The sequence below is a fragment of the Gopherus flavomarginatus genome, chromosome 5, assembly GCF_025201925.1.
Source record: "Gopherus flavomarginatus isolate rGopFla2 chromosome 5, rGopFla2.mat.asm, whole genome shotgun sequence".
Classification (NCBI taxonomy): domain Eukaryota; kingdom Metazoa; phylum Chordata; order Testudines; family Testudinidae; genus Gopherus; species Gopherus flavomarginatus.
The window spans coordinates 9,844,745-9,858,332 of record NC_066621.1 but is presented as its reverse complement, the minus strand read 5'-3'; the positions used below and the strand labels follow the sequence as shown (position 1 = coordinate 9,858,332).

General features: G+C 48.5%; 1 protein-coding gene across 6 annotated transcripts in view; it reads left to right on the top strand.

Moving 5' to 3' along the window:
• TAFA3 (TAFA chemokine like family member 3) overlaps positions 1-12,644 on the top strand; it is a 148,184-nt gene extending 135,540 nt beyond the window's left edge. For all 6 annotated transcript variants that reach the window (XM_050954418.1, XM_050954417.1, XM_050954420.1 and 3 more), the window contains 3 exons: positions 1,535-1,684; positions 5,887-6,011; positions 10,629-12,644. In XM_050954418.1, coding sequence (XP_050810375.1) covers positions 1,535-1,684; positions 5,887-6,011; positions 10,629-10,640 — 287 coding nt within the window. In that variant the 3' untranslated portion in view covers positions 10,641-12,644. The remainder of the gene's footprint in view (positions 1-1,534; positions 1,685-5,886; positions 6,012-10,628) is intronic.
• The last annotated feature ends 944 nt before the right edge of the window (positions 12,645-13,588 follow it).

Here is a 13,588-nt window from a genome sequence, read left to right as displayed (position 1 = left end):
ATGATAGCAGCAGACAGCACAGAAGGACAGATAACCATCATCTCATTGCCAAATTACACTGGCAGCAGACGGTACAGAACGACTGGTAACCATCTCTGCTATCATGCAAAAGCAAATGAATGCTGCTGTGTAGCGCTGGAGTATCGCCTCTGTCCGCGGCATCCAGTACACATACGGTGACTTTAAAAAAAAAAAAAAAAAAAAAGGCTGAACGGGCTCCATGGTTGCCGTGCTATGGCGTCTGCCAGGGCAATCCAGGGAAAAAGGGCGCGAAATGATTGTCTGCCGTTGCTTTCCCGGAGGAAGGAATGACTGACGACATTTACCCAGAACCACCTGCGACAATGATATTTGCCCCATCAGCCACTGGGCTCTTAACCCAGAATTCTAAGGGGCGGGGGAGACTGCAGGAACTATGGGATAGCTATGGAATAACTACCCACAGTGCAACGCTCTGGAAATCGACGCTAGCCTCGGACCATGGACGCACACCGCCGAATTAATGTGTTTAGTGTCGCGCGTGCACTCGACTTTATACAATCTGTTTTATAAAACCAGTTTATGTAAAATCGGAATAATCCCGTAGTGTAGACATACCCTGAGCCAGGGCCAGTGCTCTTCCTACTTAGAGATAGGCTGGGAAGCCATTGGACACAGCCACCCGGAGGGGCTTAGCAACCTTGAGGCCTGGTTTGGACTCCTGCAGCAGCACCTGGCTAGTTGTCCAATCTTCCAGCAGGCACCCCGCCTTGGAAACATTGCGTTAATCACTTGCAGCCATGGAGTGGTGCTCTCCTGCTGGGGAGATGGTGAAACTCCCATTGGCCTTTGTGCTGCTGGCTCTTACTGAGCAGCTGCTGGAGTGGGCTAGCTAGCGACGGCAGGGTACCCTGCGTCCTGTCTTTCCCTGAGCTTCCCACTGCAGCTGCTCACTGCTGTTGGGACAATGTTGTGGACTTAATGCACTGGTGCGGTCTGAGAGCCAGTGGCTGGATTGGCTCTGTGTGCGCCAGTGTCCCCAGCATCTTACTGGAGCCAGAGCGCAAACCCTGGTGAGGGAGAGAACATGATGGCAGAACGTACCGCGTCCTACAGTTCTAGCTGACCATCCCAAGCCGTCAGCACTCAGTCACCACCCTAATGGACGGGGCATAAGAACCTGATTTACAGAGTTCCAGGCTGCCCTGCTGAGCTAACGGGGTCCCCTCCTCTGGCTGAGACATCTGGAGCTCATGCCAGCTCCTTGCACGTCTCCATGCCACACGTTCTGCGATGAGGAGGAACGTTGCCCTGTTACACAGGGGACTGAGGGCAAGATGACGGAGGGTCTGTGACGATTCCCATTAGGAAGGATTCCCCAAGCCTGGTGCCTGTGTGGTCCGTCTGGTGTTGGTGCAGCTCATGGGGCTTCTCAGTCTGTTTCTAGCGGAGAGGCCTTTCTCATTGCTCCCCTGGAGCCTGCTCGGGCTAGAGTCTGGGACTGGGCTCTGGCCACGCAGCTCCGGGTCAGGTGCGGTTGTTTTCCTCCCCACAGTGCACATAGAGCCTGGCACGTGCGAAGTCATCGCCGCCCACAGATGCTGCAATAAAAACAAGATCGAAGAGCGCTCCCAGACGGTGAAATGCTCCTGCTTCCCGGGGCAGGTGGCGGGGACGACTCGTGCGGCTCCCTCCTGCGTGGATGGTGAGTACATGGCTTCTTTCACAGATGAGTAATCGCTTTCTGGTTTTGCTGGGAAAGATGAGGAGGAAACATCCCCTCTAGCAGGGGCGGCTCTAGGCATTTTGCCGCCCCAAGCACGGCAGGCAGGCTGCCTTTGGCGGCTTGTCTGCGGAGGGTCCGCTAGTCCCGCGGCTTTGGAAGACCTCCCTCAGGCGCGGGAGGTCCTCCGAAGCCGCGGGACCAGCAGGCCCGCCACAGGAAAACCACTGAAGGCAGCCTGCCTGCCGCCCTCTCGGCGCCAGCAGAGCGCCCCCCGCGGCTTGCCGCCCCAAGCACGCGCTTGGCGTGCTGGGGCCTGGAGCCGCCCCTGCCCTCCAGCCTCTGAGGATGAAGTTATTCTCCCACACTTTGCCAGCAGTGGGGACTTTTTCATACATCTGTAACACTGAATGTTTTAAAAAAAATATTCCCAATCCAAATGTGCTGAACTGGTGAGTTCTCCCACCGCAATCAGTCTTTGCAAGGTGCCTGATAAGCAGAAGTGTCAGAGACGGCTTTTGTGCCCCGGGTGTGCCAGTCTCTTACCACATGAGCAGGAAAATGTAGTTATTCCTGAGTTATTTCATTAGAACTTCTGCAAACACTGAGCAGGGCACCCCTCCGTACATACACTCTATGTACTCCTGAGATTGCCTAAAAATACAATTAAAATAACCCCGAACCTCCCCAAAGTGCAGCAGTCTAGACAGAACTAGTTGGCACTGGTCTAGTGCCATCTGTCGCAGGCGCTCTCGCTTTCATTCATGATGCCTCCAGCTGGGAGGAGGTGAGTGTCGTCATCTCCCTCTCTTAGAATGGGGATCTGAGGGGGCAGAGGAATTCTTTGCCCAAGGTCTCAGTGGTAGGGCCAGAAATAGAACCTAGCCCTGCCTCCCTATCTGTGCTTTGGAGCTGTTTCATGTTTGCCCAGCCTGATGAGAGCACCAAGGACCGGTCTGTGCCTGTGTCACACTGTCTGTGATGGCCCTGCCTGCATGACAGGGATGGACGTGTTCGAAAGTTGTTTCCAGATACTGTTCTGTGTTCATGACTGTTTTTAAAGCCATACACCAGACTGGATCCTCACAAGGCGGCCTGCTGGCACTGTGCCTCACAGCAGTTTTCAGCCAGACAGTGCTAATTAGGAACAGCCCCTGTATTGAGACACTGAGCTCGCTGGGCAAAGCAGAGCTCTGAGTGAAGCCATTTCAGAACTAACCTAGGGAAGTGGGACCAAGAAGTGACGAGTGATTTAGGAGCCCATTTTAGGAGCTCAAACTGAGACTCCATAAAGGGTCCTGATTTCACAGGTCAGACCCTCTAGACACCTGACACCACTAACCACCATGGATATTCTTGGCCAGGGCTCTGGTTCCATTTGCTCTCGTGTCATTGAGATGGACGCAAATTCCTGCTCGGCTCACCTGCAAGATGGTCTCAGGTGCCTAAACTCTCACAGCCTTCTTAGGGCTTGGCTACACTGGTGCTTTACAGCGCTGCAACTTTCTCGCTCAGGGGTGTGAAAAAACACCCCCCCGAGCGCAGCAAGTTACAGCGCTGCAAAGCGCCAGTGTAAACAATGCCCCAGCGCTGGGAGCACGGCTCCCAGCGCTGTAAGCTAATCCCCATGGGGAGGTGGAGTACGTGCAGCACTGGGAGAGCTCTCTCACAGCGCTGGCGCTGCGACCACACTCACACTTCAGAGCGCTGCCACGGTAGCGCTGTGCAGCTTTAAGTGTAGCCATACCCTTAGTGTTACTCATCCAGTCCACTGCCGGCCCCTCCCATCCCACTCAGCTGCCAGCAGCTGCCACCACAGCAGATAATGCAACGGCGCAGTTCTCCAGGGCCTGCCTCTAGGCCTCCCAAGTGCTTTTCTCTCCCAGCTCTCACTTTGGCACAGCTTTCCCAGGAGCAAGAATAGAAGGACAGGATGTGAGGGACACCCCCCCCCCCGCGCGCGCGCACACGCACACTCACGCACACACCTGGTGCTGGGAACCCCACACTGCACCAAAAGAAAGACAAGCAGATTAAAAAGGAAGCGAGTCATCTTGTGCTTGGCATTAAAATGTGGTGCAGGTGCAGTAGGCAGTGACCAGGAACAGCCAGGCAGCCGGGGACAGAATGCACATAAAAGGGGTCCGCTGTGGGAATGAAAGATGCTGAGGGGTCGTGGTGGAAGAGCAGTGAGGCAGGACACTGTTAGATTTGCAAGGAGGGCTAAGATTGCTCTGTGTTTGCCACCGTTAACAAGCCTTTCATCTTCAGAAGCAAACTGGAAAAGACCTAGCAGTGGCTCAGCACGGTTAAACGCCTCTCCATATGCCCTGCGCCAGCCCGGTGTTTCCTGTCGAATCCCTAATTCCTAATGACCTCCCTGTTAATATGGTTCTGGCACTGTTTCATTGGGCGCCTCCTCTCTGGCCTCTGAGGGGTTCAAATTATGAATATTCCTCAATTTAGACCACACTGTTGCTGAACGTTAGGTTACTATGGTGACGGGCTTTTGCATGCCTTCTGTCCTTGGGTGATGCCGGCTTGCTGTGGGCTGGGACAGTTGACGATGGCTGCTCTGTGCCTAATGATTCCTGGGCAAGTCAAATGCATGTAGGGGCCCCGTCTCTGTTCAGTTGCTTGTCCCTGCTCTCATGGTGGCCTCGGGAGGGGCTCTGTGGCACAGCCCTGAACTGCCACTTCAGGAGAGAAACAGCCACACGATGCTCACCCAGCTGTGCTTGCGGCTGCCAAGACACCCTAGCACACGGCGACAACGGAGTCATGCCCTGGCACTTTAACTGGGAGTGCATGGGACTAGAGCTGTGCAGATGGGGAACGTGCCATTTCAGAAAACATTTAAAGATTCCAAAATCAGGTTTAATTCTGATGGGAGTGAAAACCCCCAAATTCCCCATAGGGGTAAATTCCAAACTTTGTGTCCGTTTCGCTTCCTTCTAAATGTTTCATCTCAATTTAGACTCTCAAAATGTTTTGCGTTGCATTATAATATATTTGTCACAGGGTGACTGGCCTCTGTAAGCCGCAACTGTGCCATCATTAATTAGTTGTGTCCCAGTTGAAGGTGTGAGCCTAGCTTAATGGACAGGTGGGCCTTGAAAAAGGACTGAGAGAGATCAGTCTGGCGTGGAACCATAAGGAGAACCATCTTGGGGGCAAGTGCTTTATCCCAGATCCAAAAAGGAACTGGGAACAGGGCCCAGAGGGAGGGTTGAGGGCAGAAGAATCTTTTTGTTTGTTGGGACTTTTTAGTTTGGACATTTGCTGCCCTATAAGGGGTTACATTTGTTTGTGACTTGGCAAATTGGCAGGGGATTAAGCCAAATCTCCAGCACAGAGGCTTGTATGAAGAGCCAAAGAGACCCACCTTGGGGAAGGAAATTGAGGCAGAAAGTGCTGGCAATGCCACATTTAGCCAGTAAGGTGTGCTGCGGGGCAGCCATGCCCCATGATAGTATTTTATATTTATCAACATAGTGTTTGTACAATTATATATTATATCATACAATATAATATATAATTATGCAAACATTATAATATATAATACAACCTTTAAAAAATTCAAAATAAAAAGTGGAAATGTTTTGTTCAGAAAATGTCGAAACGGGACATTCCAACACTGTTGGAACTTTTTTCCATTTCTAAACAAAAGTCTGGTGAAATCGACCCAATTTCACAAAGTGGTTTGATTTAGATGGAATATAAATAAACAGGGATTCCAGAAAATGGTGCAAAAATGATCAAAAATGTTTTTTTTTAATTTTCATAGAATTTTTTGATTTTTTTATGAAAGCAAAATGAAAAAATGTGTTTCAATTGGACTTGAATTGAAAGAAGTAGTATCAGCTTTCCTTTTTTGGTTTGATTTTTCTCCCTTCTCTCCTTTTTTTTAATCACTGGAGAAGGTGGGGGCAGGGAGTGGGAGGAGGAATTAAACAGATCCCCAAATTTTTGATTCAATGTTGACGAACAATTTGAAAACTTTCAATCAAGTGGAAAAAGCCGTTATCTGCTCCGTAAACTAGCTTTGTGCTGATGAAATGCTGGCCATCTCTAACAGTAAATACTAACTCCCCACCCTGTCTCCATCTCTCCCCTCATCCAGCCCAACTGTAGGCGCACTGCCCGTATCTGCTCTGTTCCTCACTGGCCCTCTCTCCTTTCAGCCTCCATAGTCCTCCAGAAGTGGTGGTGTCAGATGGAGCCGTGTCTAGAAGGGGAGGAGTGTAAGGTGCTGCCAGACTTGTCAGGATGGAGCTGCAGTACTGGCAACAAAGTCAAGACAACAAAGGTATGTGTGCAGTGCTGTTTGGAGCCAGATGTTTGCCATAGAAAATGGAGTGAACCATCTGGAGCTTGGGGCATTGGCAGAGCTGGAGGGGCTCAGGACAGGAGGAGCTGGCAGGATTTACGGAGCAGAACCCAAGTGCTTTGACTGCGTTGGTGTGAGGAGCTTCCACCCTTCCCTCATGTCAGTGCGCTTAGTCCCTTCTTCTCACAGCCCATGAACGTCCCTCCACAGTGCTCAGGTGCAGAAAGAGAAGCGAGGCGCCTTGCCCAGGGTTTTTACATCTCTTTGTCTTTCACGCTGATTATGGTAATTCCCGAACACCAACCAAGAATGGAGCCTGTGCCACACACCAACCCAGTGTAGCAGTCAGTGCCTGGCGTGGAGAGCTTACCATCTAAATAGACCTGCCGGACACAGGGTGGGGCCAGGGCTGTGACACACAAGCAGCATGAACAACGTGACGGTGGCGAATGTCATGTTAGTGTCCTGGGTTTTGTTCTGAGTTTAACTCCTTTGGTGGGTTTTGTTAGGTGGTTCCCTGATGCCACCAGGTAGAAGCTGTGGAGGGATTTTCCTGGGGAAGATCCTGGACTAGTCCTTGGCTAACAAAGGACTGGTTTGCAGTGCAGTCTGTCCTGGTATTGCAGTGAGGTGCTACATTCCCCAAGCTGTTCTCTGGAGCAGCAGATTCCTCATCACCTGCCTTCTGCCAAAGCAGTGTGATTCAGGCAAGGGCTTTCTTGGATGGCAGTGCTCCCCCAGCTGGAGCAATCATCTGTGACAGAGAACTACATGATTATTATTTTCATGGCTTGCTGAATGCCCCGGAGAACAAGGTATAATTAAAATTTTATCAAACTCATTAGTAATTACATGTATGTCATGGTTAATCAGTTGCATAATTTTGTAATCATTGTTCATACAGTTGAGTATAATTATCCTTCCAAAAAAGGGAGGCAGGGATTAATTTATTATTATTATTTTCCTCCCCAAATTGCACTTTCGTGCTAAACTGTTTTTATGAATGTCAGAGCTGCCTCCCCTGGCACAGGCATCAAATACTGATGAGCGATTGCAGCTGTATTTCCAGACCATTCTCATTTCCCCCATTTATATTGCTTATTTAATTCCCCCTCTGCCCATCATTATCTTAATTTGATGTCAGCACAATGGCTGCAAGTTCTTGTAAGGGACAGTTCAGTTGTGAAGGGTGCAGGAGCTGCTGCAGTTCAGGTGTCTACCCCAGCAGCAGTGTTGATGCTCTGCCAGGGGACAAAGCTGTTTATGGTACTCCTCCGAAGATGCACTTTGGTTTCTTCTGCCCTTCCCTCTGAACTAGCTGCAACCTGGAGATGGAGTCCAGCATTTTCCAAAGCACCCAGTGTTTTTTGGTGCTCCTCTTGAGACTGCTTAAAGAGGCCTGGTTTTCAGAAAGTTCTGGGCACGCTCCCGCCACTCCACATGAATAGCAAATTACAACGTGTCAAGACTGGAAGCAGCAGCCAAAGCAGAGTGTGCATAAGCAATCCGCAGGGGGAAATCTGCGTCAAACATCCTGTTAAATAATTGCAACTATTGAATACGTTTGCATCTATTCAAGTCTGTTCAGTCACCGTTCACAAGCAGGAAAATCAGCTAGATGTGTTGGATTGCTTGCTCACGGCAATTTGACCATTTCCATTAGCAAACAATCTCCAGAGCAAGTATTCTTCAGGGAACTCATTTGGTAAATAATTTCAAACTACAGATAAATGAGAGGAGAGTGTGATGTTGTCAAGTTCATCCCCGAGTGCGAAGAGGGAGATCTCATTCCTCTGGAGAACTTTGTCACAAATTATTTTTCAGCAGGGAGGGGATTTGCCTGCTAAAACTCTATATAACTGACCTCTGCAAAATACAGTATCATTGACACTGAGTGGTCAGAACTCATGAGACAGACTCCCAAAAATCATGGCATTGGTTTAAAAATTATAAGAATTAAAAAATAATAAATGTTGGGTTATTTTTATTCGCCATCTCATTTCTGAATATTTAAAGGGACACATTTTCAAACTTTTCTCTGCAACCAGGAAAGCTAGAAGCTTATTTTTCTTTTTTAAATAAATGAAAGCTAAGACTTTCTCATAATCATATGACTCCAGGACCTGGGGCATTAGGGAAAAGATTAAATATCACCAGACTCATGAAAAAAATTGCTGGAGTTGGCAGCACTGAAAATATGCTGCCACCCTGTAAAGAGGTACCCATTCTGCTCCCCTCCGAAGCCCCTCTCCTCTGTGAAGCAGGGACATTTTAGTCTGGTGCAACACCCATGTTCTTTATTCATGATCAGTTTCCCACCACCAGTTTTCAACTATATACAGGCTTTACAATTGCTTGGCCTACCACAGGCTAGGAGGCTCCTACTCCCACTGAGCCTGACGTCCTGTTCTTAGTCTCCACCTTTCCTTTCCTTTCCTTTCCTTTCCTTTCCTTTTTCTCCTCCTCCTCAACACCGTTTTAGAAATGTTTTGATTTAGACAAAAAGGGCAGTTTTAATCAAAAATTGTTTTGATGAAAAATGTCTGAACAGTTCTACTGGAAAAATCACTCACTCTCCCTTCCTCTCTCTGCATCCTCTAAACCAGCTCCCCTGCTCCTTTCTCTTCTCTCCATTCCTCTTTGAATGTTTGGCTTTAACTGGTGCTGTATTAGCAGCTGGCTAGTTGAGTAATAAGCACATTTCACCCCTGTAACTGTGGGTCTGTGCTGTGCACAAATTATCCTGTTTTGTTTTTTTGTTTTTTTTTAATGCTTCCAGTTTGATCTTCCATTTTGCAATGGATTTGCTGAATTGTTCCTGCTGAACATGCCTGGTACTTGGCATGCACAAGTGACCAGGAATGGAATTTAAATAGCAATATTTCAAATGCATCTACACTTCTGATGGGTGCGTGGAGAGAAGTCTCTAGACCTACTATGAAATCAGTAAGAAAGGACATTGTTATGGTAAATAGGATATGAACATCTGAAGGTTGTAAAACTATCCATGGTCACTAGTATAACCCAAAGTTTAAAAGGCTGGAAGACAATTTTTAAATACTTTTTTTTTCTCTCTGAAATACACACGTGACACACTCATACACATCCACATCCCTACAGTCTGTCTAAGGGGCTTATGCAGGCTGCATCTTCCTTTGCAGATTGCATGGTGAAAGAGTTGCATTTAGATTGTTATTCCGTTGCCACCAACAAGAACTGAATAGGCTGCAGGCCGTTCCTGTGCAGTGGGGTTGTTACCTCTTGGTTACAGTTGGGGAACTGAAGCACGCAGAGGGGAAGTGACTCACCCAAGGCCATGCAGCGAGTTAGAGCTAGAAATAGAGCTCAGGATTCTTGAGCCCCAGTCTCTGCTATGACCACTAGGCAGAACTCCCTCTACAGAGCGACCTTTTGGATCTGCCATTTCAGTACAGGGCAGTGGGCCTGATTCTGCTTTTAAACTGCCTTTACACCAGTGTAAGTGTCATCTTTAGTGGAGGTACCCCCAATGCACACCAATGTCAATCAGGAGTGACCCATTCCCCATTGCGCTGCACCTTGTGTTATCAATGAAATCTTTGCAAAGTGAGTGCAGAGGGGGACTGAAACCCTGCTAGTGTGAACTGGAGGAGATTCAGATACGACACTTGAGGTCTAATGGTTCCATGAGTTACACCCACGTGGTCCTACCAGCTCCAGCAGGGCTACAGGGGTGAGGGCAGGAGCCCCTCACACCTCCCACTGTGATTGCACCCTGCGCGTGAAAACAGCCTGGGCCTGGCCCAACACTGTAGTCACTGGCAGCAGCGTGTGGTACTTCCAAATCAGAATCATGGTGTTTGACACCCTTCTGCCCTGGGGCCAGTGGCTACACTAGGCAATGGAGAATCAGATCCTGAGGAAAATATGGAGGAAACCACCCTTGGAAAATCTCCTGCTGCTGTTTCTTACCACAGGCAATGACCCCAGCCCTTCGCAGTTTAGGTTTTACATTTTGCTTCCTTCTTCCAACACCATGGCCCTGAGACTTTATTGTTATCAATAGTGTGGTAGAATCAAGGACCGGGCCCACCTTATGCTCGATACCGAACAATAAGTGGCAAAGAGCTCACATCTACGTATCAGAGCCCTCAGGCAGATACAGACCGGCAAGGGAACACAAGGAAACAAAATCTTGCCTTCTTCCAAATCCCTTCTCAGTGTTCTACATTAGGGAATGCAGGAAGCAATTAAAAGTTAGTAGGTCTGGAAAACAATACGAGTTCGCTTCAGTTTTAGGAGAACACCCAAATTTAGCCCTGCCCAGGGGCGGAATGCCACGGGGAGCGCTCTGCCGGTCGCCGGTAGGGCAGCAGCTGGCTCTGGTGGACCTACTGCAGGTGTCCCTGCAGAGGGTCCGCTGGTCCCGCGGCTCCGATACGCCTGCGGGAGGTCCATCGGAGCTGCCTGCCGCCCTCCCGGCGACCAGCAGAGCGCACCCTGCGACACGCCGCCCTGCTTGGGGCGGCGAAATGTCTAGAGCTGCCCCTGGCCCTGCCTTACTGGTCAATAGGTTGCTAGGCTCTGGTGTGACGTGCTCTTGTCCTTTGTTCACAGGTCACCCGGTAGTTGCTGTGGAACTCTTTCCTGAGGGTTTCTCTGGCAGGCGTCTGCGTTGCGATGGCCAGCATTGCGAAATGGCACAATCTCATGTTCGTTCAGCTGCGGGAAGTTCCTGTCACGTTCTGCACAGCCGTGAACGGGACTTTCTGGTGGCGGCAGGAACGCAGCAGTTTTGGGATAGGATGGCTGTCCCTCTGAGCACTTTATGGTTCTGACTACAGTGCATCTGACAGCGGACTCATGCTCACTCCTTGGAGCGGCACTGAGGATTACAGAGAAGGGGACGGATGCACTCCTCCAGCCTGGAATACTGGGAAACCTCCCTTCTGGAAGTGAAAAACCGTGCTAGGTACTGGTTAATGCCACCTCTGAGGTATTGAAGCAGCAATTGCTATTGAGGCAATGGTAATTGGTTCTGAATGCAGTTGCAAGACTCCCTTTCACTCCATGTTTTCCCTCTGCATCAGGGGTGCACATGCCAAGAAATTCTTGAGTCATATAGACTCTGTTGACAATTACAAAGAGAAAAAAAGGTTTCCTTCGTTTCCTGCCACATATTCAGATAGGATAAAATAATTGCCAGGAGAACCATATTTTCCCCCAAGGTCTTGAATAGGTATCATTGTCAAGGTTTTAGAAATCAATGTCTAAATCTTCCCCATCTTTGTTTCATTCTTTTTTAATGAAGACCGGTTTCCAGGAAGAGTTCCTGCAGACAGGGGCCAGATACCGATCTGCCTTCCAGTGGGATAAAACTGGAGTAACTCCACTGAAGTCAATGGGGAGATGCTCTGTCTTTGTCTCAGGGTGACTGAGATCAGAATCTGGGCTACTGTTTAGCAGAAATGACAGTGCAGACTGAAACATCTGATGCTTTGCTGAAGACACCTGACGTGAGACAATAGACTCGCTGAGCAAAGCGAGGCTGGTTTTTCCTTGCTCATTAATTGCACTGATCAGGCTTTTAGTTCCAAATCTGAGCGCTGTGATCTAAGTCATAGGAGCCAAATTACTGCTCATGTTTGCAACAGCATTTCAGATTAATGCGGGCGGGGGGGAATTTCTCTCTGGTCTGTTGTGCCTGGTGCAGTTTACTTGGTTATCCAAAAAGAGACTGAAATGGCTTAGCTTCGTTAATTCAAAAGAGAGAAAAACCTTCCAGGCTCCTGCAATGAGCTCAGATCCCTTCCCAGGATCTGAGCTCATGTTCCAATTTTGCTACAATATGTGCAGGAGGAGCCCCATCTAACCCCTTTCTCCCAGTTGCAAACATCACAAGGGAAAACTCTTTGGTCTAGGGGACTAATCTCCCTCCCCACCCCAGAAGTCAGTGGAGAAATTGCCATTGAAGTCAGTGGAGTAGGACTAGGCTTTGGGCTCCCAAAGGAGAATTGCAGTGGTACTTAACCCCCCCCCTTTTGCTTCTTTGGGAGTCCCAGCTCCGACAGTCACAGAAGCCTGTTGTACATGTTGGTTTGCTGGGGAAGGGAATAGTTAGAACCTACTTAATCCAACAGTAGTAGTGAAAGTAACAGGTGCCTCCTCAATGGAAACCTTGTTACTCTTCCCTAAAAAGTCTTTCAGATCCAACCCTCGCTGTGTTACACCCCTAGATGTTGGTACCATTATGGTTCTCTTGACTCAGGAAGGCCCAATGGATTTAAGCCTTGGAAGTGAAAATACCTGTATGATAATTGATTGCCTACAATGCAAAGTATAACCCAAAGGGGACATATGACTAACGCAAAAACCTGGTGCGGAGATGACATGGATTCCAGGAGTAACAGGAGGGAGTGGTGTGGGAAGTTCTAGGCAAAGAGCAAACAGCAGCACGTTTCAAACGCAGCCTGGCTCTGTTCTGTTTTGCAGCAGCCTGGTGTCTGTGCTACAACTGTACAACCTGCTGGAGTTGTTACTGGAACATTTTTGTAGTGGGGTATGTAATCTCTGCCTCAGATGCGATGTAAATACCAGACTGTGAAATATTAAATTCATTTTAATCTCTGCAAAGGATCTTTTCCTTTTTGAAAAGAAAGGATAGGGGCTGAAGAGTATTTTTCAAATCAATCCACTGAAGGGCAGAAGGTTTGTGAGGCCTTTATTCTGGGGCAGATCCTATTGCTGTTGAAGTGTGTGGGTGAAGGACTGGGCCATTTGTAATGGATGTGGCTTCCTGTCATTAGGTTAATAAGCGGGTAAGTCACTGAAGCTTGTCCAGGGCTAGTTCAAAACTCTTTCTTCATGGCGCAGGTGGTGCAGCTCACAGGAATTTTCATTGCAGGCATGTTCAAATGACATACAGCAGTTTCCCCTGAAAAACCAGTCAGTTAATTCCATAGGAACTTGGTAAAGCATACAGAAAGGAAAAGTGACTGCTCCCCACTGTGAGTGAAACGCAGGACCGGGGAGTGTCACGAGGCACACCGAACCCTCTCTCTCTGCTTCTATCTGCTTTAGATACTTGCACCTAACTCCTGCTATCAGGAATGGGTGTTGCACCAAGACTGGATGCCAGAACAGACCTTTCTATGAACAGGGAAAACTGTCTGTTTGCTAAGGGAAGGGCTGGCTGGATGCTCCCTACCTAGATAATACTTTTGCGGTAGAATTTGTTCCCAGCAGCAGCAGCAGCAGGGGAGAAGGGAACTGTCACAGAAAGAAAGTTTAGCTGCAGAGACACTGAGATCTTTACGCCTCCCTGGGAGCATGAAAACTTTTGTCCATCAGACTTAGAATAGCTAGCTATATAAATGGGAAGCTGAGAAGCAAAATCATTCAGTGGGAATTTGAACATTATGATATTAAAGCATCAAAAATGCTTGATTGTATCTGCAATGGATAAAGATACATGTGGCACATTCAGGAAGAGGTTAAGTGCCAAGGCTGAGGATGCTCTGGGGAACAGAAATATTATGTGATATGGCAGCAGCAATTATATCAATAGTAAACAATGG